Genomic DNA, 24,771 nt, shown 5'->3' with positions numbered 1-24,771 from the left:
GTTTTAGTAATATTTAATTTAAAATTGCTATGCGCTCTGAAGCAGTCAAGCTCCTGGAGTAAAGCGGGGATGGTCATCTGCGGTTGAGTGACATATAGAAGTAGGTCATCTACATAAAGTGATAGCTTTCGGTGGGCTGAGGGGGTGGGGATACCGTGTATGGAGTCATTACCTCGACTGGCCTGAGCCAGATATTCTACAGTAAGTACAAACAATAACGGCGATAACGGGCACCCTTGTCTGGTACCGTTTCTAATCTCAAAAGGTTCAGAGGATTCCCCGTTGGCAGTAACCTTAGCCAAGGGTTTGGAGTAGACTGACATAATTTTGTGTAATAGTCTCGGGCCCAGACCTATCTGAAGTAGTGAAGCTTGTAAAAAAGGCCAGCTTACCCTATCGAAAGCCTTCTCAGCATTGCAAGCTAATAAGCATGTGGGGATGTTGTGGTGTCAAGCGTAAGTTATAAGATAAAGGGTTTTTGTGGTGTTATCCCTAGCTTCACGGCCAGGTATGAATCTTACTTGATCACTATGAACTAGGGTTGGGAGTATTGGGACTAGTCGAGTGGCTATTATGTTGGAGAATAGTTTAAGGTCGAAGTTTAAGAGGGATATGGGGGGGGCGTGGCCATGACAGGCATGTGAGAAGACCTGTGTCTCACAGCTCCTCCACAACACAATATACCGATCCTCTCCCAGCAGTGATCCGAAGGTGAGAAAAGGCTCTCCAGCTGGCTACCGATCGGGGCAACATCCCGGACCACCCGCCGGCCCTCTGTACCCGGAGAAAAAACAAAGAAAAAGGAGGATTTCATGCATTCGGAAATCCAAGATGGAGCCGCCGCGGCCCTGTCACAGCGCACGCTGAGAGGAGCAGATGCATCTAAGGGGGATCCCAACAAGAAAGTACAAAAGATACAGGGTAAGGAGTACCCAAGAGACATGCTTTATTATACCCAAAAACTGGGGGGTGGTCCCCTGGATCAGAATCCGAGAGGAGGTCCCGCTCAGCCCCTCGTGGCACCACAGGACTCAGCAGTACAGGGCTCACAGTGTCACACTGCAGGAGAGAAGGAGGGACAGGGAGAGCAGTATTATGCAGCCGAGCACTCTCTTCCCCTGCCCACAGACACTGAGCAGCCAACTTTGGCTGAGATTCTGAGAGCAGTGCATGTCTGCACAGCCTCAGTAAATACTCTCAAGGAGCAGTTTGGGGATTGAGAGAAGACGTTTCCCTGCTGAGACAGGATTTGCAAAAAATCCAGGAACACACAACCGCAGTGGAAAGCAGGGTGAGCAAGGTTGAAGATAAATTGCCCCCAGTTGCTTGGGAGGCCCATGAAGCACATCAGCTGGCTAAAGATACCAACAACAGAGCAGATTACATCGAAAACCATCTGAGACGGAATAATGTGCGCATTGTGGGGTTACCGGAGAAAACAGAGGGGAGAGATCCTACCACCTTTATTGAGGGGTGGCTGTAGGAGGTATTTGGAAAGCAGGCCTTTTCCCTGTTCTTCACTGTCGAGAGGGCTCACTGCACACCGGGCCGCCCGCCACAACCGGGTGCCCCCCCAGGCCAATCCTCGCTCGTCTTCTACATTACAGAGACAGGGAGGCAGTACTGAGACAAGCCAGGGAGAAAGCTAATGTGCAGGTGAACGAAGTCCAAGTGTCCTTCTATCCGGACTTTTCTGCGGAGGTGCAGCGGTGCCAGGCCAAGTTTTCAGATGTGAAAAGGCGTCTACGATCATTGCAGCTTCCTTACGCCATGTTGTACCCCACCAAGTTGAGGGTTACTGCTAACCGTCAAACCCATTTTTTTGAATCAGCTCAGGATGCTGCTCTCTGGCTGGATCGTAATGAGCAGGCTTTATGCCACAGAAGTGGAGAGGAGGATGGTGATTGATTTGTTCGTTGCTGCAGCTAGTCACCACGATGAACAATGGATATATTGGATATACCGGCAAGTTTTATATGGAAAGCTCACCTTATGTTCACTTTTTGCCCCTTTGTTTTACCCCCCCTTTTTTCTTTTTTTCTATGCCTTATCTGCCCCTTTTCTATTTTTGGCACAAAGAGCTACCGTCTGTTTTGATCCTGGTGGATAAATATTGGACAGGAGGGGAAACCTATGCCTTGTTCTGCTGGGAGACATAATACTACCATGTGAACCCTGAGCTATCTTGTAAAGTTGCAAGAAAAATGCAATCTTTCTACGTGAGATGTGGAAAAAAAGTGCTTAAACAGTTTTTGATCCACGTTGGATCATTCTGGCCTGTCCTGTTGACGGCCTGGACGCATGTTTGGTTTCTATGTTTAACCCTTTACACCCACAGGCTTCGATTGGAGGACATTAAGTTCTGGACTTGTTACTATGCAAAATATGGCATATTTGTTGCGCCTAGATTATGGCTCACAGCAAATATTCTATGCAGGGGGTTAACCTGGCTGTTATTGGACTGGCCCAATGTCCCCACAGGGGGTTATCTAAACATGGTCTACTTATTGCTTATTCTTTTTATGTTTTGCTGTTCTATATGCACCCTGTTGTTCCTAGATATCATGGTTCCCAATGGCTAAGGTGTATGTAGTGTCTTGAAACGTTAGGGGGCTAGGTTCCCCACTTAAACGCATGACGATCTCCAACTGCCTGAAAAAGTTGCACCCAGCCATACTGTGTTTCCAGGAAACACACTTGACTCCGGAAACTCAAAGCTGTTTAAAGTATTCCTGGGCAGGGAAGGTGTATCACTCCACACACACCTCCTTCTCTAGGGGGGTGAGTGTGTTGGTGCACAGTGCCATAGATTTCCAGGAGTTTGACACATGTATAGACTCAGAGGGGCGATATATTTTTTTGCATTGTCGCATAGGATCGCTACACTGTATTTTGGCATGTATATATATTCCTCCTCCGTTCGCAGTGGGGGTGCTCCGGACGCTGCTGACATATATGGTGGGCAGGCTGGATCTGCCGCTACTGATAGTCGGAGATTTCAATTGCTGGCTGAGTCCCCCCATGGACAGGCACCCGAGTGTACGGGGGTCTGCCTCATCGAGGGAATCACCATTGCTGAGGTTACTTAATGAGGTGGGCTGGGTGGATGTTTGGAGACACAGGAATCCATCGGAGAGGCAGTTTTCCTGTTTTTCCAAAACACATGGGACGCTTTCCAGGATTGATCTAGCAGTTTGTGACCCTGTCATGCTCCCATCCGTCTCGGAGGTGATGTACAAACCTTGCAGTGTGTCTGACCACTCCCATATGGTGATTGGTTTGATAATGGCTCCACTGTCAGGGTTGCCCAGGGCACCCTGGAAATTTAATGCCTTCTGGCTAAAGCTATTTTTATCCCCCGTGGAGCTGGAGAGGAGCATGCGGAAATTCCTAGCTAGGCAGGAATTTTCTGATTCCCCTTTGACTCAATGGGAGGCTTTTAAGGCTTACTTGGGGGGCCTATTAATTGCAGAAATTACAAAAGTTAAGAGGCGCTCATCTGGGCAGAGGGAGGAACTTGAAAAGCTGGTGCAGGATTTGGAGGAACAATTTGTTAAGGATCCCACAGACTGCCAGGGAGTCTTGGAGGTCTGCTCAATCGGTTTATGAGCGGCTTCTGTCCTCCACGGCAGAGAAGAAAAGATTCTTCTCCAAGGCAGCTTTCTTTGAGGAGGGTGAAACCACGGGTCACCTTTTAGCAAGATAGCAAACTCACAACAGCGGTACCCGGTAATAGGGGCAATCAAAACTTCGGAAGGGAAACTAGTGAGCTCCCCTGATCTGATTCTGCAGGAACTGGCAGGATTTTATGAGAACCTGTATCTTCCTACTGGACAGCATACTGTGGAGGAACTTATGAGGTATCTACAGGGCATTAGTTTCCCACAGATCACCAATGAGCATAGGAGGGCCCTAGACGCTCCACTTACAGTGGAGGAGTTACAAATGGCGCTGGCAGAATTCCCAAACTGTAAGGCCCATGGGTCCGATGGGCTCCCCATGGAAATCTATAAGCAGTACGCGGCAGTTCTTCTTCCTAAGCTTCTGGCGGTGTTTAATGCAGCCAGGGAAAATATGAACCCTGCCCTCCTCTATGTCCACAGCCAATATTGTTCTAATACTAAAGCCTGGGAAAGACCCTGTCGACCCTGGATCACATAGACTCATTTCCCTGTTGCAGAGCGACATTAAGTTACTGGCAAAAGTCCTAGCAATTAGGTTAAATAAGGTCATTACGTCAATAGTGCATCCGGATCAAGCAGGGTTTATGCCGAATAATTCAACGGCAGTGAATCTCAGGAGACTTTATTTGAACATTCAGTCCCAGGCAGATAACAGGGGACAGAGGGCTCTGCTCTCGTTGGATGCTATTAAGGCCTTCGATAGCATCGAATGGGAGTATTTATGGGGCGTTCTCCAGAGGTTTGGATTTGGGGAAACATACATCTCCTGGGTTCGATTGCTTTACTGCTGTCCGCAGGCAGCCATTAGAGCGTCGGGCAGAATGTCTCCTACCTTCGCGCTGGGTAGGGGTACAAGACAGGGGTGCCCTTTGTCTCCCCTGCTCTTCGCGCTAGCCACTGAACCCCTGGCTATCACAATCAGAGATCACCCAGGTATCACTGGCTTTCGATATGGTGACAGGCATGAGAAATTGATGCTCTATGCGGATGATACAATGATTCTGCTGGGTGACGTTGAAGGTTCCCTTCGGGAAATCATGTCAACCATAACAGAATTTGGCACTTACTCGGGACTCCAAGCCTCCCTAATGCTAATAGATGAAGGGGGTAGGCCTCCCAACAACAACTCCATACCCCTGTCTACATCCTTTAGGTATCTGGGAGTCCAAGTAACGCCTACGGTGAGGGATTACGGGAGATTGAATATCTCCCGACTACTGCAGAAATTCCGAGATCGGATTAAGACATGGAACTCATTATGTTTAGCGATAGCTGGTAGGGTGAATCTGATCAAGATGATCCTCATGCCCCAGTTATTGTATGTACTCCACAATTCTCCAGTAGTGGTCCCTTTGAAAACATTCAGAATTGTGAACTCCCTCTTCCGCTTGTTAATTTGGAAGAATCGCCCTCCCAGGATCAAACTTGAACACCTACAGCGCCCTAAAGATGAGGGGGGCCTGGCCCTACCGAACTCATGGTTATACTATTTAGCAGCGCAGCTCCAGCACTTAATAGGAATCATGGGTGGGGAGGCAGATAGGTCAAGTATCACCCGCAGCTCTTCGGAGACTGTGATGTTGCATACGGTAAAACTAAATTCAGTGCCGGCGGCACTTGAATCTCTAGCTTTTGGAAAACCAAATAAGAAATATCCGACCTATAATCTTCTTCAGAAAATCTGGAACAAAATTAGATACCTACAGGGAGTGACGGGATATGCTGAGTTTAGCCCAATATGGTCCAATGGGACCTACCCTGAAATAGCACAGTTACAGCATGGGGCATTATGGAAGAGATTTGGGGTGATATACATTAGAGATATTTTTCAGAACGGAATTTTACTATCTTTTGAGGCTCTGCAGGAAAGACATGGCTTGCCGTCCAATATGAGGTTCCACTATATGCAATTGAAACATGCGGTGAAGGCTCAGAGCATTGCTTCCGAGTGGTCTCCTTCACCTACACCATTATTTAACTTAGTCCTGAGAGCTGCCAACACTAAAGGTTTCATCTCTCAATGTTATAATATGCTCCTGAAGGGCTTCATGAATAAACATCCCTTGAGAATGATGGAGAAGTGGGAGAGAGATGCGGGACAAATAGATAGAGACCAGTGGGAGGAGATTCTACAAGCGGTGCCCACGAGTTCACTTAATGTATCGCAGAGGCTAACATAACTGTATCTTATTTTTAGAGTGTATTATACTCCACACAGACTGCACCAAATGGGTCTCAGATTTACCCCGACGTGTACTAGATGCAAAAGAGATCATGGAGATCTGATCCATCTTCTGTGGCGGTGCCCGAAGCTTTACCCCTATTGGGGCGGAGTGTTGGGTACCATTAATAGGGTATTTCAGATCTCTATGCCTACTGACCCAAAACACTGCTTATTAAATGTGCTGGAAGTATTTGAATGGGAAGAGAGCATCAGAATAGCAGTTACTAGGACCCTATTGTTAGCATAAAAGATGATAATGCTTCACTGGATATCAGAGGATCCTCCCACTGTTAAGGAATGGATCGCTGCAGTTGGGAACATGATCAGAATGGAGAAAATGGTATATCAGCACAGGGGGTGCACCCGAAAGTTTGAAAAACTCTGGGGACCGTGGCTGGATGTACCGGGACTAGTCCCGGTGGATCTGGTGATGGAGAGATTATTGGGTCTAAATGCTGACTAAATACACTTGAACAGACTATTGATCAGAAAGATGGGCCGTGGTATTGCCAAAATGTAATGAGAATTCACAAAATATGCAATGTAACTGAGTACTGTTGAAGCCTGGTTATGTTTGTTTATGTTGAACTAAATAAACTTTTCTTTGGATAAAAAAAAAAAAAAAGGAGGGATATGGGCCTATAATAGCTGCATTGGGAGTGGTCCTTACCAGGTTTGGGTATTACTACTATTTGAGCCTGTAGGAGTTGTGGTGGCAATGGGTGCGTTTCATCTATTTCCTCAAATGCTCGGGCCATAATAGGGGCTAATTGTTGTGCAAATGTTTTATAAAACTGAGGAGTGTAACCGTCTGGGCCTGGCTCTTTCCAGTTTTGAGAGCAGTGTCTTGAATGTATTGATGTAAGTCCGAATTGGTAGGGGAGGATATTGTGATTTGCTTCACTGGTTGCGGAAGATTGTATAAGGAGGAGTAGTAGTCTCTGAATTTGGAGACTATCTCAGAGTTTTTATGCTTTATTCATTTGGACGGTGTAGTAATGTGGGGTATGTGTTGTCTATGTTGTCTTGGATGTATAACTCTGGCTAAATGTCTTCCACATGTATTTTCTTGGAAGTAATGTATATGACACCCTTTGTGACTAGCAGTTAATGATCTATCTGTGAAAATTTTTAACAAATCTCATCGTGCGTTTGATAGTTCTACTAATGTCTTGGGGTGCGTTTATGTGTAGATTCAAGGGAGGTGATCAGGGCAAAAAGGCGTTTTATGTCATCTGTACAAGCTTTTTTTAATCTGGAGCTGTGTTGGATGAAAATCCCTCTAAGTACACATTTCAGAGTCTCCCATTTGTTCATAACAGAAGTTACATTTTTTGCGTGGAGTTGGACAAAGTCCGTGATAGCTTTAGACACCGCTGCAGTGCATGCTATGTCGTTTAAAAGGTTGTCATTTAATCTCCAGGTGGCCCGGCGTGTACGCTGTGGCAGTTTGCCTAGTGTTACATGAATTGGTGGATGGTCTGACCATAATTTGAGACCGATCTTGCTGGTGGGATCAAGGTCTAGTAATGCTTGAGAGAGAAAGATGTAATCTATGCTTCTATAGGACTTATGAGCAGGGGAGTAATATGTGTAGTCTCTCTCAGTGGGATGCAAGAGTAGCCAGGTATCAACCAGGGAGAGTTCCGCCAAAATATAGGACTTGTGAGCAGGGGAGTAATATGTGTAGTCTCTCTCAGTGGGATGCAAGAGTCACCAGGTATCAACCAGGGAGAGTTCCGCCAAAATGGCCCGTATTTTGGTCAGTGAGGAGGGGGAAACGTGTGACTTATCCGTGGAGGTATCCAGTCTCGGGATAATGGGGATGTTGAAGTCTCCTGCAAGGATCAAGATGGGAGTACCAAAGGTCCTCAGGCGGGCTGTCACGGAGGAAAGGAAGTGGAGCTGCTCCTGGTTCGGGAGATGAACATTAGCAATTGTAAAAACAGTTTGTTGATATTTTAATCTGTGTAAATACAGAGGCAGTAAAGACTCTGCCAACCCTATTGGGGGGAATGTGGCTAATCTGAAGCGGGGCACTCCGCCCCCGTCCGAGTAATAGTAGGAATTAAAACAATATGAAATTATGTAATTAAACAATTTAGCACACTGTGCGGTCTAAGGTGTAAGTAAAGTATTCTGAGTAACTTTTAGGGACAACCAATAACATATCTTATAATACTGTATGTAACATTCGGGTTGAAAAGCAATTAAGCTATGTACTTGTCTCTGAAGACAGCTGTGTGAGCTGTCAAGTCTCTCTTCTCCCTCTCCTGTGGGGAGACCGACCAACACAGGGGGTCGCTCGCCACTCACGGAGATCCGGGATAGGAGAAAAGAAAAAAAAAACAAGAAAACAAGAAAAAGTTCTCAAAAACTCAAAAACTTAGGTGTATGGTAAAAAAACTGAATCCCCACCGACCCACGGATACCAATCTGGTATCTGAATTTGAGGAAGTTCAAAAGTCCCCAGAAAGTTAGCCAGGTCCCCGAGCGTGCAGAAGATTGCTGATTTGCCATTCAGAGATGCAGAAATGTGGAAGGGGAATCACCAGCGGTACTTGATGTGTTTTGCTTGCAAGGCATCAGTAACTGGTTTCAGGGCTTTCCTCATGAGTAGGGTCTGCCTCGATAGGTCAGTTAACAACATGATGGGGGAATCATTGAACATCATGGACTCCTGGGTAGGGGCTACTTGCATGATGTCATTCTTCACATTGAAGAAATGTATGCAGCAGATGACATCTCTGGGGTAGGCAGGATTCGGATTGCGGGGCCCCAGTGATCTGTGAATTCTATGCGTATGCGGATATTGTTGCGACGGTTTCTGTTCTCCTGGTTGTCTAAACCATAGAACAATTGCTGGATCTGAATTGTGTGCTCCTGCAGTATGGTGTCATTCTCAGTTATTCTGGCGACATATTCCTCCACAGTGGCCTCAATGTCCTCAAATCTGCGGCCTATGTCTTTGCACAAGTCACTGATCTCTCTTCTATAGGATCTTTTAAGCCTGCTAATGTAGGATTCGATGTCCTGCTTAGTGGGGAGGGCCTAATGTAGGCCTCCATGTCCCAGTTCCCCCTCTGACTGTGGGGTATAGGAAAGGGGCTTCTGGAGTGAGGAGGGCTTCTGAGGTGATCGGGCTCCGGGTCTGAGGACCGAGGGGAGTGAGGGGAGTGCACGGCCTGTACCTTGTTGGCTGCCTGAGCCACCACCGAGTGGGTCTCCGCCATCTTGGAGGCTGGCGTGGTCTTGGTGTCCGGTCCTTTTGCGGGGAAATAACTCCTATTTGGGTCCCCAAGGTGTGGGGGGTATTACTGCAGCCTCTCCGGTTCATGTGGTAAGCCAGCGGGGATCCTGTCTGTGACGGTGTGCTGTGTGAGGCAGACGGGTGCGGGAGCTGGTCACTTAGACGTCTTTCCTCTCCATGCGTTGGGCCACGCCCCCGTGTACCTTATCTTAAACTGTGCAAACACATGTGTGCCATGAGTATATGTGAAGCCCTAAGGTCCCCTAATGCAACCGTTGGAGTGTACACTGCTTCCAAGCGGCTGATTATCTTGAAAAGGGAATCCTGGTCCTCTGCTGGAAGGTGCAGAATTAACTTCCCTGCTTCCCCGTCATGGGTGTTAATGGCCAGATCTTCCTGCTGTGTGGGTAGAACCTCATATGACCGTATCAAGCCCCGAAATCTCCTAATCCAGTCATCTAAATCCTGATCTGGTCCTGTGTACGTAGGCAGCTGTTGCGGTAACAATCCTGCCAGCAATAGAGAAGCATTAGCAGACTGTTTAACTCCCTCAGCTCTGCTGACTCTGCCGTCGTGCTGCTCCCCTCACCACAGACTGACATGGCTGATCATGTTTGTGACGCCGAAGTGTTGTATAGCGGTATCAGGCAAATGATCAGACCAGCGGTGATATGCAAATTCTAAATTACTAAACAATGGTAATCAACATAACATTGCATAGGGGATATCTTATGAGCAGGGGAGTATAGTGTAGAACAGTAGGGAACACAGTAATGGAACATATGAGAACAATTCTCCAAATGGCCACTAGATGGCAATAGAGTTTCCAAGTTCAGCACAGCTTCTGAGAGAGAGAGAAGACAATGTCCACCTTATGAAGGAAGGTCCTGGGAAGCTCATGGCTGCGCGCATCTGGGTTGGCAAAGGCTTCACACTGGCACTGCTGTTGGCTTCACCCAAGAGGTTCTGGTGGCTGAAGATAGGGCCACCGCACTGCATGGGCATTCTCTCCAAACGGACTGTAGCAAAGTCCTCTCCAGTGACTGGGGCTTAGATAGATGCTGCATGCTCTTGTGCTCACTGCTGGTGGCCCGCACACCAGACTTAACGGGAGAGAACCCAGCACCTGGTGACAGCTCACTTGCCCAGTTGCAGCTGCCCCATCAAGCAGGGTTTCTCTGAGCACAGGGAGGAGCCAGAATTTATATCCCCTGGGCGTGTCCAAGAGCTCAGGGGATGCTGGGAACCCAGAGGATTGTGGGAGTTTGATATAAAGGGACTTGCACCTCACTGTGGATAAAGGGGCACTCCGCCGCACTGTCCCCATTAGTCTACTGTTTTGCAGGTCAGAAACGCACGTGATTTTGTGAGCATTTCTGACCCATGGGAGTGTGAACTCAGTCTTATACTTTGTTATCTGTGTACCTGTGGTCTGTACTGTGCTGCCACCTAGTGTCCTCTGAAGGTAAACTACCCCTAAGTGGTAATTATTAGTTATTAGACTTATTCTATGGTTATTGCTTACCCTTTTATCTATTCTATTGCTTTTTTCATTTAACCTACATTTATCCATGTAACATCAAGCTGGACACTGCAATTTAGGTTATCATTTGGCCAACACCTCTGCATAACAGGACTATTTCTAATAAAGGAGAGGGTTACTTCAGATCAGCAAGAGGACTACTTTTAATGAAAGAAAGAACTACTTCTGATAAAAGACTACTTCTGATAAATGCAAGGACTACATCTGATAAAGGAGTGGACTACTTCTGATAAAGGAAAGGACTACTTCTAAGATGGGAGAGGACTATTTTTATTAAAGAAGTGGACTACTGCCAATAAAGAGAGGATTATTTCTGATAAAAGAGAGGACTATTTCTAATAAGGGAGAGGATTATTTCTGATAAAAGAGAGGACTATTTCTAATAAGGGAGAGGATTATTTCTGATAAAAGAAAGGACTATTTCTAATAAGGGAGGGGACTACCTCTAACAAAGGAGATGCCTACTTCTGATTAGGGAAGAACCAAACAGCCCAGTCCCCCCCCCCCCCCCCCCCCCCCCGGTTCGGTTCGCATCAGAACATGCAAACAGGCAAAAAATTTGTGCGAACATGCAAACCCTATTAAAGTCAATGGGACACGAACATGAAAAAATCAAAAGTGCTTAAAGACTTATATGCAAGTTATTGCCATAAAAAGGGTATGGGGACATGGGTACTGCCCCAGGGGACATGTATCAATGCAAAAAAAAAGTTTTTCAAACAACCGTTTTTTTCAGGAGCAATGATTTTAATAATGCTTAAAGTGAAACAATAAAAATGAAATGTTTCTTTAACTATCGTGCCTGGGGGTCCCCTTAGTCTGCCTGTAAAGTGGCGCATCTGTGTGATGTGTATTACAGTGCCGCAGCAAAATTACATTTCTAAAGGAAAAAATAGGATTTTTATAACAGCTTACCTGTCAAATCCTTTTTTTCCAGTACATCACAGAACACAGAGCCACAGTATTTACTGAATGGGTTATATAGGCACCTCTAGGTAATGGAAACTGGCACACCCTAGGCAGGAAGTTTAGCTCCCTATATAACCCCTCCCCTTACTTCAGTTTTGTAGGAAAGCAATATACATGTATTAGAAGAGGGGAGGGACCTCTGTGTCCCGTGATGTACTCGAAGAAAAGGATTTTACAGGTAAGCTGTTAGAAAAATCCTATTTTCTTTTTCGTACATCACGGGACACAGAGCCACAGTATTTACTGAATGGGATGTCCCAGAGCAATGCTATCTGAGGGGAGGGAGACACAATCAAAAAGTAGGGTGCAATCAGACCTGAGGACCTTATACTGCTGCCTGAAGCACACTGCGCCCAAAGGCGATATCCTCATGCCTTCTCACATCCACCCGAAAGAATCTGGTAAATGTATGGGATGAAGACCAAGTTGCGGCCTTGCAGATTTGAGCCATGGAGGCCTGGTGATGCACAGCCCATGAAGCACTAACAGCCCTGGTGGAGTGCGCTTTGATTTGAAAAGGTGGAACTTTCCTCTTCAAACCATAAGCTTGAATAATTATTTGCCGAATCCACCTAGCAATAGTAGATTTCGACGCTGCCTGTATAACTAAAGTGAAAAATAAATCAAATATCTCAAAGATAATGTGACTGAAATGTGTAGCTAATGACAATTCTTCAATGTGGCATCAAAATGCTAACAAGCTACATGGAAATTGATCCTCTAGCGGGACTTTTAAAGGGAACACCTACTCATGGGTCATAAAGAGTATGGAAGATGTAGAATTAGTATGATAAAGTGTTTATTGTTAATATATATAATTAAAGGGATCTGTGGTACATAGGGGTACATATGCAGCATACGTAATACATACAAAAAAATAGCAATACAAATGCCAGTGCAAACAATTCACAAACATGGAACTCCAATACACATGGAACACATATGCGGGGAGTACCCGACGCGTTTCGAGATATATACTCTTCCTCAGGGGTATCAGATTGGAATCGGCAAGCAAAGGATATGTCTATAAATTAAGAAAAACAGTGATAAACCAATTGTAAGGGTGTTATAAACAACATATATATATAAACATGAGAGAGGTAATGGTTGAAATACAAGTATACAATATGTATATATATATATATATATATATATATATATATATATATATATATATGAAGGGAACCAGTAAAATACTGACCATAAAGTATTGCTTGGAGGGCATGTGTCTAATGCTGCATCCATATTTAAAACAAAAGGGAAAGATCAGGGGTCTGAAGGGGACGTAACACTGCTGAACATAAAGGTGTATCCTGGTCCTGGTCCACAACCCGCAAGGCTTGTATGCCCCCCACGGCGCGGTTGCCAGGAAAAACTTCCCCAACAGAGGGCGTCAGAGAAGACCACCAATAGTAAGGAATGATCCTAGGGGGCTCCAATCTGTGGGGAGCAAAAGATAGGAGAGAGGAGGGGGTGATGAGGGGGCAAGGAGGTGTATATAGTAGTTGTTAATAGTGCAAAAAGGACCCCAAAGAGTATGGTAACCCAATAAAAGGTAATGACCAACAAGAAGTACCTGAATGAGCCCGTAAGTGGTATGTAGGCGGGAGGCTGGGAGAGTAAAATAATGGTGCGTCTAAGGCCAGGGTCCAGGGTGGCCGGGTGTACTACCCCCGCTGGATGATCCCCAGAATTAGGGGGTCCCCGATGCTATAAGCAGGGGGGGAGGGAGTAGTGCCGGTCAGAGGATGGTCCAGACAATGCAGTGATGAGGGATGGACAGGAGGTTCCAGACCCGGGGACACTTGCAGGGTCCTGTCTGCAACGATTGAAAGAAAAAAGTAAGCTATATGGATCCCTGGGGGGGGGCGGACGCCAAAAGTTGTGGTCTTACCTAGAGGGGTCCTGAGTGTAGACTGGATGTAGTATGTCAGCGTGCTACAGCCGAGGACGCCGTGGGATTGTGAAGGAAAGGAAGCCCGTTCATATGGCGCGGCCGCGCCCGTGATTGGTCACAGGCGCGGCCAATGGGTGGAAAGGTAGACGCCCCCCGAGCCTGGGGCGCACGCGCCGGCCCCATTTGACACCGCGTCCCGGAGTGTGTACAAGCCTCCGGGCGCGGTGACGTGTGACCCCCGGCGTAATGACGTACGCCGCACGGGGTGGGGTGGGACCGAGACCTGCGCTGAAAGGCCCGCGGCGCGGGAGTCAGGAGAGGCCGGACCGGGTTGCGATCCAGCATCTCCTAGTTACAAAAACGCCGCCCGAAGCAACATGGTTGCGTCAGGTGGCCCCCCCGCGCCAAGTGGGGAAAGAGATCCGGCGACACGCGCCGGAGAGGGACAGCCCCGTGGCGTGGAGAGGAGGGGCAGGACAGACCAAGCAGTGGGTGGAATGTCAGGAGGTGCACACAGGGATGCACACAGAAAGGAAAGATCAGAGTAAAAAGGAGACTAGCCACGATATGAAAAAAAATAAAAAATAAGTAAAAATTAATGAAAGTGAAAACAGAGAGAGATGATTGTAGCCAGGAAAAATGAAGATGGTAAATACTGAGAAAACAATAAATACTTTTTATTTATAGACATATCCTTTGCTTGCCGATTCCAATCTGATACCCCTGAGGAAGAGTATATAATCTCGAAACGCGTCGGGTACTCCCCGCATATGTGTTCCATGTGTATTGGAGTTCCATGTTTGTGAATTGTTTGCACTGGCATTTGTATTGCTATTTTTTTGTATGTATTACGTATGCTGCATATGTACCCCTATGTACCACAGATCCCTTTAATTATATATATTAACAATAAACACTTTATCATACTAATTCTACATCTTCCATACTCTTTATGACCCATGAGTAGGTGTTCCCTTTAAAAGTCCCGCTAGAGGATCAATTTCCATGTAGCCAGTTTAACTTGGGATGTGGGTTCATCCTACCTTTTAGACCAACCTTGCACCAAACCCCTCCTCGCATTCAAAATGCTAACAGGATAATAAGTATAACCAATAGGCTAACAGGATAATACGTATAACCAATAGTAAAAAATAGATCCAATAAAACTCATAAAGTGCATAAAAGTGAAAAAAATCACAAGAATAGAAGAAAAAACGCATAAAATGAAAAAAGTCCCATGAATAAAAAAAATCGCATAAATAAGTCCAAAAGTGTAAAAATACAGTCAGTGGATCCAATAAAACTCATAAAGCACATAAAAATGAAGAAAATCACGTAAAATGAAAAAAAAAACGCATAAAGTGAAAAAAATTGCATAAAGTGCAAAAAAGTGCAAGAAAGCCGCTAATTAAATGAATTAAAGTGCATAGTCCAACAAGTGCAATCTTCATATAACAGTTCATGCAGAAAAAAACAAAAGAGCATGTGCAGAAAATGATCGGTTTTAAATTCCTCCAATCATCGACAATCCGTGGTGCACCACACGATTCCCCCAGCCTCTCACCTCTATTAAAGACCCCTACGGGGCAAATCAACCCTGCAGTCTGGAAGCAGATGTGATCCAACAATCAATCGATCTCCTCCGATCGTCACAGTACTGGCGGGCTTCAGGCTTGGCAAGTAAGGTGGGGGCATTCAATATAAAGGAATAACCCCATCGTGTAGTAATCCAACACAGTTTTATTAAAACACAACGTAGTAACTTACATTAAAAAACTGGATAAACAGAATAGGACAGAGTACTTCCGGTCTCGGTTGCGACCGGAAGTGACGACACCTGACTCCTCCCTACCAGAAAAACTAGATTCCTTGTCAAAAGGACCAAGGGAATATGTCGTATCGTCTCAAAAGGCTGTTTCTGTAATGCCGACAGAACTAAATTCAAGTCCCAAGGGTTCAGGGGTGCTCTAACCGGAGGATTAAGCCGCGTTACCCCCTGTATAAAGCTTTGGACCAAAGAATGCGAAGCAAGCGGACGTTAATACAATACCGATAAGGCCAAGACCTGGCCCTTGATAGTACTCAAGGCCAGCTTCATCTCTAATCCCGTTTGCAGAAAAGCAAGGATTCTACCTATGACATACTTTCTGGGATGCCAACCCCTGGATTCACCCCAGGAAACATATGCCTTTCAGACTCTATAATAAATGACTCTGGAAGCTGGCATCCTTGCATTAATTAAGGTAGATATCTCTGAGCCTGAAAGCCCGCGATTCTTCAGAATGTGGGTTTCAATAGCCACACCATTAAATTTAGCGTTTGTAAGGTAGGATGGAACACTGGTCCCTGCGATAGCAGGTCTGGATGTGTCCAAGGGGACCTATCGCCATCTTTACTATTTCTGCATACCAAGATCTTCTGGGCCACGCTGGGACCACCAGAAGCACATAATTATTTTCCTGCTTGATCCTGCGAAGAAGTCGTGGTAGCAGCAGAATAGGAGGGAATGCATAAATCAGTGAGAACTGATCCCACTGGGTCACCAACGCATCTGTCCCGTATGCAAGTGGATCCCTTGTTCTTGACACAAAGTTGTTGATCTTGTTGTTGAACCTGGAACAGATCTACGTCCGGGATCCCCTATCTTTGGCATATAGCCAGGAAGATGTCGGGGTGAAGAGACCATTCCCCCAGGAACAACTGCTGGCGACTTAAGTAGTCCGTCTGCCAGTTCTGTACCCCTGGAATGAAGATTGCCGATATGCACGGCACATGTTTTTCTGCCCAGGTTAGGATATGGTTTACTTCTCCCTGGGTTGCACGATTTCTGGTGCCCCCTTGTTGATTGATATAAGCCACTGCTGTGGCATTGTCGGATTGGATTCTGACAGGACAACCCTGCAACCTGAATGTCCAGGCCTTTAGGGCTAGGTACGCTGCCCGAATCTCTAGAATGTTGATGGGTAAGGTCCTCTCGATTTTGGACCATTTCCCTTGGACAGTCGTCTCTTCCAAAACTGCTCCCCAACCCGAAAGGCTGGCATCTGTTACCACCTTCCAGGTAACTGGTAAGAAGGATTTCTCTTTCCGCAGATTCTCGGGTACCAACCACCAACTGAGGCTCTGACGCACTATTGGCGACAAACGCATCAGAAAATCTAGCGCCTGGACTTTCTTGTTCCAGGCAGACAGGATACTGTTTTGCAGCAGTCTCAAATGAAACTGAGCATAGGGAACCGCTTCAAATGAAGCTACCATCTTATCCAACAACCTCATACAAAGGCGAATAGAAGGACCCTTCTTCACCCTGGCTACCTGAACCAGCTCCTTTATGGCGCTGATTTATGCCTGGGGTAAAAACACCCTCTTCTGGGTTGTATCTATAACCAGACCCAAGTACTCTAGTCTTCTTACTGGTTTTAAAGAAGACTTCTCTAGGTTAAGGACCCAACCTAGATATTCCAGGTAGTTGACTGTGGTGACCAAGCTTTGGTCTAAGCGGGCTACCGACCGGTATATTAAGAGCAGGTCGTCTAGGTAAGCTATAATCATTATACCCTTGGCCCTTAATCTGGCCAGAGGAGGGGCCAGGACCTTTGTAAACACCCGAGGTGCAGTAGCTAGACCGAAAGGTGGAGCTACAAACTGAAAATGAAGTTTTTCCACTTTGAAACACAGATATTTCAGTTGAGTGGGGAAAATAGGTACATGCAGGTATGCATCCTTGATATCGATTGATGTCAGAAGTTCTCCTCCTTGTAGGATCTAGACTACCGATCGGATTGATTCCATGCGAAAAGATCACATTTTTGTGATCTTTGAGATCTAAAATGGGTCTGACATCTCCATTTGGTTTTGGCACTGTGAAAAGGTTTGAATAAAACCCCAACCCCTGCTCTTCCATGGGAACCACCATGATCACTTTTTGCGACAAAAGTCAGTCTAACACTTGAAGGAGAGACTTCTTTTTCTCTGGGTCTTTAAGGAAATTTGATCTGAGGAAACAAGGAGATGGGAATTCTCGGAACTCTAGTTTGTAACCTAGAGTTATTGTGGAGACCAACCATCTGTCCTGAAAATCCTCCTGCCAGACCTTTGAGAACTGTAGCAGTCTTCCCCCCACTTGAACGTGCGGGGGCGCCCCTTCATAAAGAGGCTTTAGCGTTCTGTCTTGTAGGTTTCCTCCCCCAGGACTTCTTTTGTCCCTGGGGTGGACTCTGAGTTTTACCTCTTGAACCTGACAGTGGAGGCCGTCGCGACTGGAGGCAGATGCCCCTGGCACTGGAGAACGAGCCTGTTTAAATGAGGGACGTTTACTCCTTTTCTTAACTGGCAAAAGGGTACTTTTCCCACTTGAAATCTTTTGGATATAATTGTCCAAATCATCCCCAAACAGCCTTACACCACAAAAGGGAAACCCAGCCAGGAGCTTTTTATATGGCATTTCAGCTGACCAATTTTTCAACCATAACATTCTACACATATGCACCAACCCAAGCGTAAAGGCAGAGGTCTGAAGGATAGAATCTCTGATTGCGTCAACTGCAAAACACAAAGCCGCTGGCAGCTCGGCTAACTCCTGGGCCTGCTGTTCAGGGAAAACCTTGAGCACCTGTTTCAAGTGGTCTCTCAAGGATTGACATACCCCAATTGCCGCCACTGCAGGTTGAGCTACTGAACCTGCCAAGGAAAAAATGTTTTTTAACAGGTATTCCAACTTTTTATCGGTTGGATCCCTAAGCATTTGAGCGTTGTCAACAGGACAAGTCAAACTTTAACTTACAGGGCATATAGCAGCATCAATTGCTGGCATACCCCACATCTTTGTAAATTTTTCCTCCATAGGATAAAGCGTTGAAAACTTTTTAGGAGGGAAAAAATGTTTAACTGGGTGATCCCACTCACAATAAATAAGCTTTTCCAGCAATGAATGAACAGGAAAAGCATGCACAGCGTGAGGAGGACTCAGTGAACCCAAAGAATAAGTGGGCTTTTCAACTGACTCAGTTATCCAGCCAGGATAATTTTTTTTTTAAAGTCAGCAGCTACAAACACTGTAGCTGCTGACTTTAAATAAGTAGACTTACCTGTCCTGGGTGCCCGCGATGTCGGCCGCCCAAGGCCGACCCATCCCTCGGCTCTCGGGTCCTTGCACCGGCATCCTAAGTAAGGGAAACAGGCAGTGGAGCCTTGCGGCTTCACTGCCAGTTTCCTACTGCGCACGCGCGAGCAGAGCGACGCTCTGTGAATGGTTTTCTGGGAACACACACAGTTCCCAGAAGGCAACGGGGCCGCTCACCGAGAAGCAGGACACGCCGCGGAATAGGAAGAGGCAGATTAGGAAGACTGCCTAGCAACAAGGGTTTCAGGTAAGTAAATTTTTTTTTTTTTTCACGTTTTTTTTTTTTTTTTTAAGATTATTGGTGCAATTTTTTTTTTTTAGGGTGGCCCTCCACTTTAAATGTGGTGCGGACCATTTCAGTAAGAGAATGCACCAGCAATTTCTCAGCCTGTGAAGCTGAAGAGGGTCCTTCCCCACTTGATTCCTCAGAAGCGGAGTCATCAGTCTCTTCCCGGTCCCCTGAGGGGGATTCCTCTCCCTTTTCCCAGAGTTCCTCTGTTTGAGGGCCCTGGGTGGTAGAAGGGGACCTAATGCGTTTTCTTCCATTTTGTGAAGATGCAATTAAGGCCACTAATCTTTTCCTCTAATCCACTTATGGCTGAGGAAAAAAAAAACCTCCTGAGTAATATATACAGGGGCTGAAATGCCAGAAGCAGTTGCAGCCCCTACCCCGACGGCTCACTCTGACCAGCCTCCCTAGGTCTTTCAGGGGGAGATGGCGTTGCAGAGAGGGGGTCCTCAAACCCCGAGGGAGATCCCTTTGAGCCCTTATTTTTCGGGGTATTTGTACCTCCCCTTCTGCCCATAGTGCTAAGCACAAATGCAGAGGTACTACCAAAAATGCACCCACTGCTGAGCAAAATAGTTCAGCAACTGCCACTGCAATCAAGGCTCAGTCTGATGTTAAGTAAATGTGCCTGGGAATGCCTGTGTCACCCACACTCACATGCCATCCATCTGCTCTGTGTCCCTCCTTTAGCTGTGTGCACCTGCAAAAAGTGAACCTTTATAGCTATGCATGGTCCGCTTTGTGGACGTTGAACCACGCCGATGCTCCGCCCCCTCCTCCGACCACTCCTTCCGCCCCCCCTCATCTTTTTTAAAAAAAGACTGCTTTCCCACACAAGCAGGGGCTCTGATCCGACCGGATCTCACGTGGAGGGGGGGCTGGGTCGGAGGAGAGAGGAGGGCAGGTGGATGGAGAGTCGCCGACCAACCTATGGCCTCTAGCCTGGAAGGAAAGCTGTGGGGAGGCATTCCTGAAAAGAAAAAAAACCCCTTCCCACAACCTACCTGGAGCTTTGGCTCGGAGGAAGCGTGCATCTTGTGACACAGAGCAAGACTGACAAGTATGGAACAGGTACGTGCTCTTGAAAGCCCCTGGGGGCGACTTTAGGCATAGCAACATTTACTTAAAGGAGAAAACCCACAAGAATTAGAAAAATTCCTTAGGAATCTCCCTTTCCTTATCCGGCTGCAGGGTTCTGTGGTAAACCATACAGACCCAATCTTCACCACTCATGGTTGGCTCCTTTAAAAAACCTTCAGGAACGGGGGCCCCTTGTTATTGGGGGATCCACACTCCTGGGCCTGTAAAGCACCCTGCCAGGAAAATATGGCTGAAAAAAACCATACACTGGATCCCAGGGTCCAGCTCTCTAAAAAGAGAAGCGTTACAGGCAAAACCTCGTTTCTTCGGACACGAGGCCCGGGTACAATTCAATTCGGCCTAGAAAAAACATTTTGAATGGATCCAATTGCATGGCTTGCCCCAGCAAAGATTTCTTCAGCGGAGCTCAGCACAGCACATCTTTACTCGTGACCAACACCTTAGACACTGGTGAAAAAGCTGAGGTAATCCCAGTAAGGGTAGGGTTATATAGGGAGCTAAACTTCCTGTCTAGGGTGTGCCAGTTTCTATCACCTAGAGGTGCCTATATAACCCATTCAGTAAATACTGTGGCTCTGTGTCCCGTGATGTACGAAAAAGAACATTTTATTTAAAATTGCTCGCATGGGGCCCCCCAAAATCCATACTAGACCCTTATCCGAGCATGCAGCCAGGAGGACAGAATGGGGGGGGGGGGGGGCGAGTGAGCCTCCTGAACCATACCAGGCCACATGGGAAGGGTGCTTTGGGGTCCCCTGATTTCGAAAGTGCATTATGGGGTGCTCCACGGCACTCAAATTTGCCCCGAACGCCCCATATGTTTGTTTGTTCTGCAATAAACAAACACCCAATGTTCGAGTTGAAGTTACGTTCGACTTGAACATCGGGCCCATCCCTACTTCTGATATAGGAGAGGAGTACTTCTTATAGGAGAGGGCAACTGCCAGTAAAGGAGAGGACTAGCTCTAATACGTGAGAGGACTACTTCTAATGAAGGTGATGACTACTTATAAAAAAGGAGAAGACCACTTCTGATAAAGGTGAGGACTACTTCTGAGATAGGAGAGGACTACTGCCAGAGAGGATTATTTCTAATAAGGGAGAGGACTACTAATAAAGGAGATGCCTACTTCTGATATAGGAGGAGTAGTATTTCTTAATATAGGAGAGGACTACTTCTGCTAAAATATATGACTGCATTTGGTAATGGAAAGGACTACTGCCGATAAAGGAGATGATTACTTCTGATGAAGATTTTTCCAAGACTCAAGAAGTTCCAGCTGATGAACCGATATACAAGATTGAGAGATAAGGCAACACACACATCTAAATGAAAGTGCTACAAGACACCAAGGTAAAGGAGAGACAAAAACAATATTCAAACCAAGTCTAAACACAAGAACAGAATTATATTGATGTAGATGTTTACCAGTCCATGGATGTTGGGGCTGCAATAGTTTTCTTTTTTAGACATTTTCCTTCATCTTCCCTTGGTTATCCTGCCAGTAACACACTTCCTGTCTTATGCCGCGAACACACGACCAGACTTTCTGGCAGAAAAGGTCAGACGGAATCATTTTATCGGATATTTCGATCGTGTGTGGGCTTCATCTGACTTTTTCTTTCGAAAATTCTGATGGACCTAGAAACAGAACATGTTCTAAATCTTTCCAACGGAATCAATTCCTATCGGGAAAACCATTCGTCTGTATGCTATTCCGACGGATCAAAAACTACGCAAGCCAGCTATTGGCTATTTAACCTCCTTTTTCTAGTCCCGTTGTACATGTTGTACGTCACCCCGTTCTAAATGATCGGACTTTGGTGTGATCGTGTGTACGCAAGTCTGTTTCAGCGAAACTCCATCGGAACTCTGACAGAAAAACCGTCAGAGTTTATTCTGATGGAAAAACCGGTCGTGTGTACGCGGCATTAGGGTGACAGCGCTCACTAGCTGTACTGTATCGATGGAGGAGCAATGTTGTCACCCTAGGAGAGGACTACAGAACACCTCCCCTTTCCTCATTTTCATAACATAGAACGGAGATGTGTTAGAGTCCACAGAGAAAGCTGTGAACAATGTAATTAAACAGTCAGCACGGGTAGAAAAAAACAAAGTTTCAGCTAATAAGATTTTCAGCAGGTCAACAGGTATTTTTTTGCACTTAGCGAACAGATATAGCTAAACACTTTCAATGTGATTTTTAACATCATTATTCACATTCAATCAATATTATACCATGTGACTTAACTTAGTTCCATATCCTTCATGTATTAGTGCCATATTATGGGGCATGCAACTGCATGATTTGGGACTCACCGGTGATGAAATTAGATCTGGAGATGGACTGTCCATACTGCTGCTCCATGTATTTTGGGTTGTACGTTATAAAGCCGATGAAGCTGTTTACTTGCAGCAATGTAAAGCCCATCAGCAATATATACAGACGGTTACATGCCAGCTCTTTCAGTGCCAGGAGGAATCCTGGAAGGAAGACACACAAAGGGTTAAAGTGATTGTAAAGTCTTGTTTTTTTCATATAAAAATAAAAAACATGTCATACTTGCCTACTTTATTGCAGTGGATTTGCACAGAGCAACCCGGATCCTCCTCTTCTCGGGTCCCTCTTCTGTGACCCTGGCCCCTCCCTCCTGTTGCATGCCTCCACAGCAAGCAGCTTGCTATGGGGGCACCCGAGCTAGTCACAGCTCAGTATGTCCATTCAGACATGAAGCCCTGTCCCGGCCCCATCCCCTCTCTCCCCCGATTGGCTAGCTGACTTTGATTGACAGCAGTGGCAGCCAATGGCGCCGCAGCTGTGTCTCAGCCAATCAGGTGGGAGAATCTCGGACGGCTGAGACAATCATGGACATCGCTGGACAGAGAGGGACCTTGGGTAAGTGTTTGGGGGTCTGAGAGGGGGCTGCTGCACACAGATGGCTTTTTATCTTAATGCATAGAATGCACCTTCTGCCTTTACAACCCCTTTAATGCCCAACACCAAGCTACTGTTCTATGTCCCCTAGCAAGTAGTTTGAAGGTTAACTAAAGGCAAAACTTTTTGTTTAATTCTGGATAAAGTGGAGAGGGATAAGAACCCTATTAGGTTTTGATTGCTGTCTGTGCCCCAGTTAGGGAGATTTACTCTCTCTGTCTAGTTTTCCATTTTCATTAACCACTTCAATACCAGGCACTTTCACCTCCTTCCTGCCCAGGCCAATTTTCAGCTATCAGCGCCGCCGCACTTTAAATGACAATTGCGCGGTCATGCAACGCATTTTCTTAGGTGGGTGAGGGCTGCCTTTTTAGGTGTGGTAAATGCCTAACGTAGAACCTGTACGAAAGGAAGAAGAAAGACCACACATTTCCTATCTAGGACCACAGGACAAATGTATGAAATATCCAGGTTCATTACATGTGGGACCACACATTTCACATACCTTTTGGAGTGTGAATGTGGCCTGCAGTAGGTAGGTAGAACCACTAGGGAACTAAAATCTAAAAAGATTACGAGAACATGTCAATACTATTAAAAAAAGGCTTCCGTAAGCATAGCCTTTGAGTAGAATCATAGGGGTCTGATAATGTTGAATTATATATATGTACTTTAAGAATTGTTACTTTAAGAATTTATAATATGCTTGATTTGTTTTTTTTCTCCTTAGATGGCTTGTTTCCCAAGAAATGAAACTAAGGAACGTCTGTGATGACACGGACTACTGATAAGGACTCAAAGGCCGCTCAAAATAGGCTTTCATACCAAAAAATCTGAACTGACCAGATACTGCTGAAATCTCTTTTTTTGCCAGTCACATAATGTAACCACCTACTTAACTGTTCCCTTGCTGTTAAGAAGATATGAATGCTGATTGGACTAAACTATACGGTCACACCTATAACATGCCTGATAACCCGATTCAACAGAATAGTGCCTGCGACTCGGATCCAGTGGGCTCCCGGCCAGAGAGACACGAAACTCAAGTTGGGCAGACAAGTGGCCACGGTAAGAAACTGTTATTCTTACTTATTCTGCTCCCGTGGCGTGTAATTAGTCAGTGTCTGGGGTTCATTGGCTGAAGGAGTCTTATGCTGTTGATGAGATGGTAAGATTAAAGGTAAAATTGGAGTGTAAACTAGAGTAATGTTGATGCTACACAGTTTGACCCAAATAACTGCTTGTAACAAGGGGTTAAATTCTGTGCTACATTTATTCATAGGCTCATTCATATATTTACCCTTTCAGATATGTGGTCAGTAAATGCAAGAATTAAAACACACAACACAAAGAATGTAATAAAAAGTTTAACTTTGCTTTGATTAAAGATGTATTACAGATGATACGATGCAAGATACATACAGCATATTCAATCCAGGGGACCCTTTAACTTCTGAAATCTTCAGAAAGTTCTGGAAGCCGATGGTCCAATGTGACCATCTGTGAGCTCAGAAACATACATTTATATATATAATCACCCTAAAACTATTACTAAGTTTCTTGAAATTCAATAACTAAAGTTATATATGAATATAGACCCATACTACACTGCTTTACTTTACCTGTTGCAGAAATAGAGCGGATCAGGATGGGGCGGGGAGTTAACACGTAGGCGCGCTCCGGATACCCGGGTCCCGTCTGCAGCCTTGCTCCGCTCGTGGCTGGCATGCTGAGACGCCGCGAGCATGGAGTTGACC

The 24,771-nt window shown here is 45.8% G+C and overlaps 1 protein-coding gene across 2 annotated transcripts in view; it reads right to left on the bottom strand.

Moving 5' to 3' along the window:
• LOC141132687 (solute carrier organic anion transporter family member 1C1-like) overlaps window positions 1-24,771 on the bottom strand; it is a 243,090-nt gene that overhangs the window by 105,705 nt on the left and 112,614 nt on the right. For both annotated transcript variants that reach the window (XM_073621402.1, XM_073621405.1), the window contains one exon: window positions 22,399-22,563. In XM_073621402.1, coding sequence (XP_073477503.1) covers window positions 22,399-22,563 — 165 coding nt within the window. The remainder of the gene's footprint in view (window positions 1-22,398; window positions 22,564-24,771) is intronic.

This window comes from Aquarana catesbeiana, linkage group LG03 (genome assembly GCF_042186555.1).
Source record: "Aquarana catesbeiana isolate 2022-GZ linkage group LG03, ASM4218655v1, whole genome shotgun sequence".
Lineage (NCBI taxonomy): Eukaryota > Metazoa > Chordata > Amphibia > Anura > Ranidae > Aquarana > Aquarana catesbeiana.
This window is presented reverse-complemented; position numbering and strand designations above follow the sequence as displayed.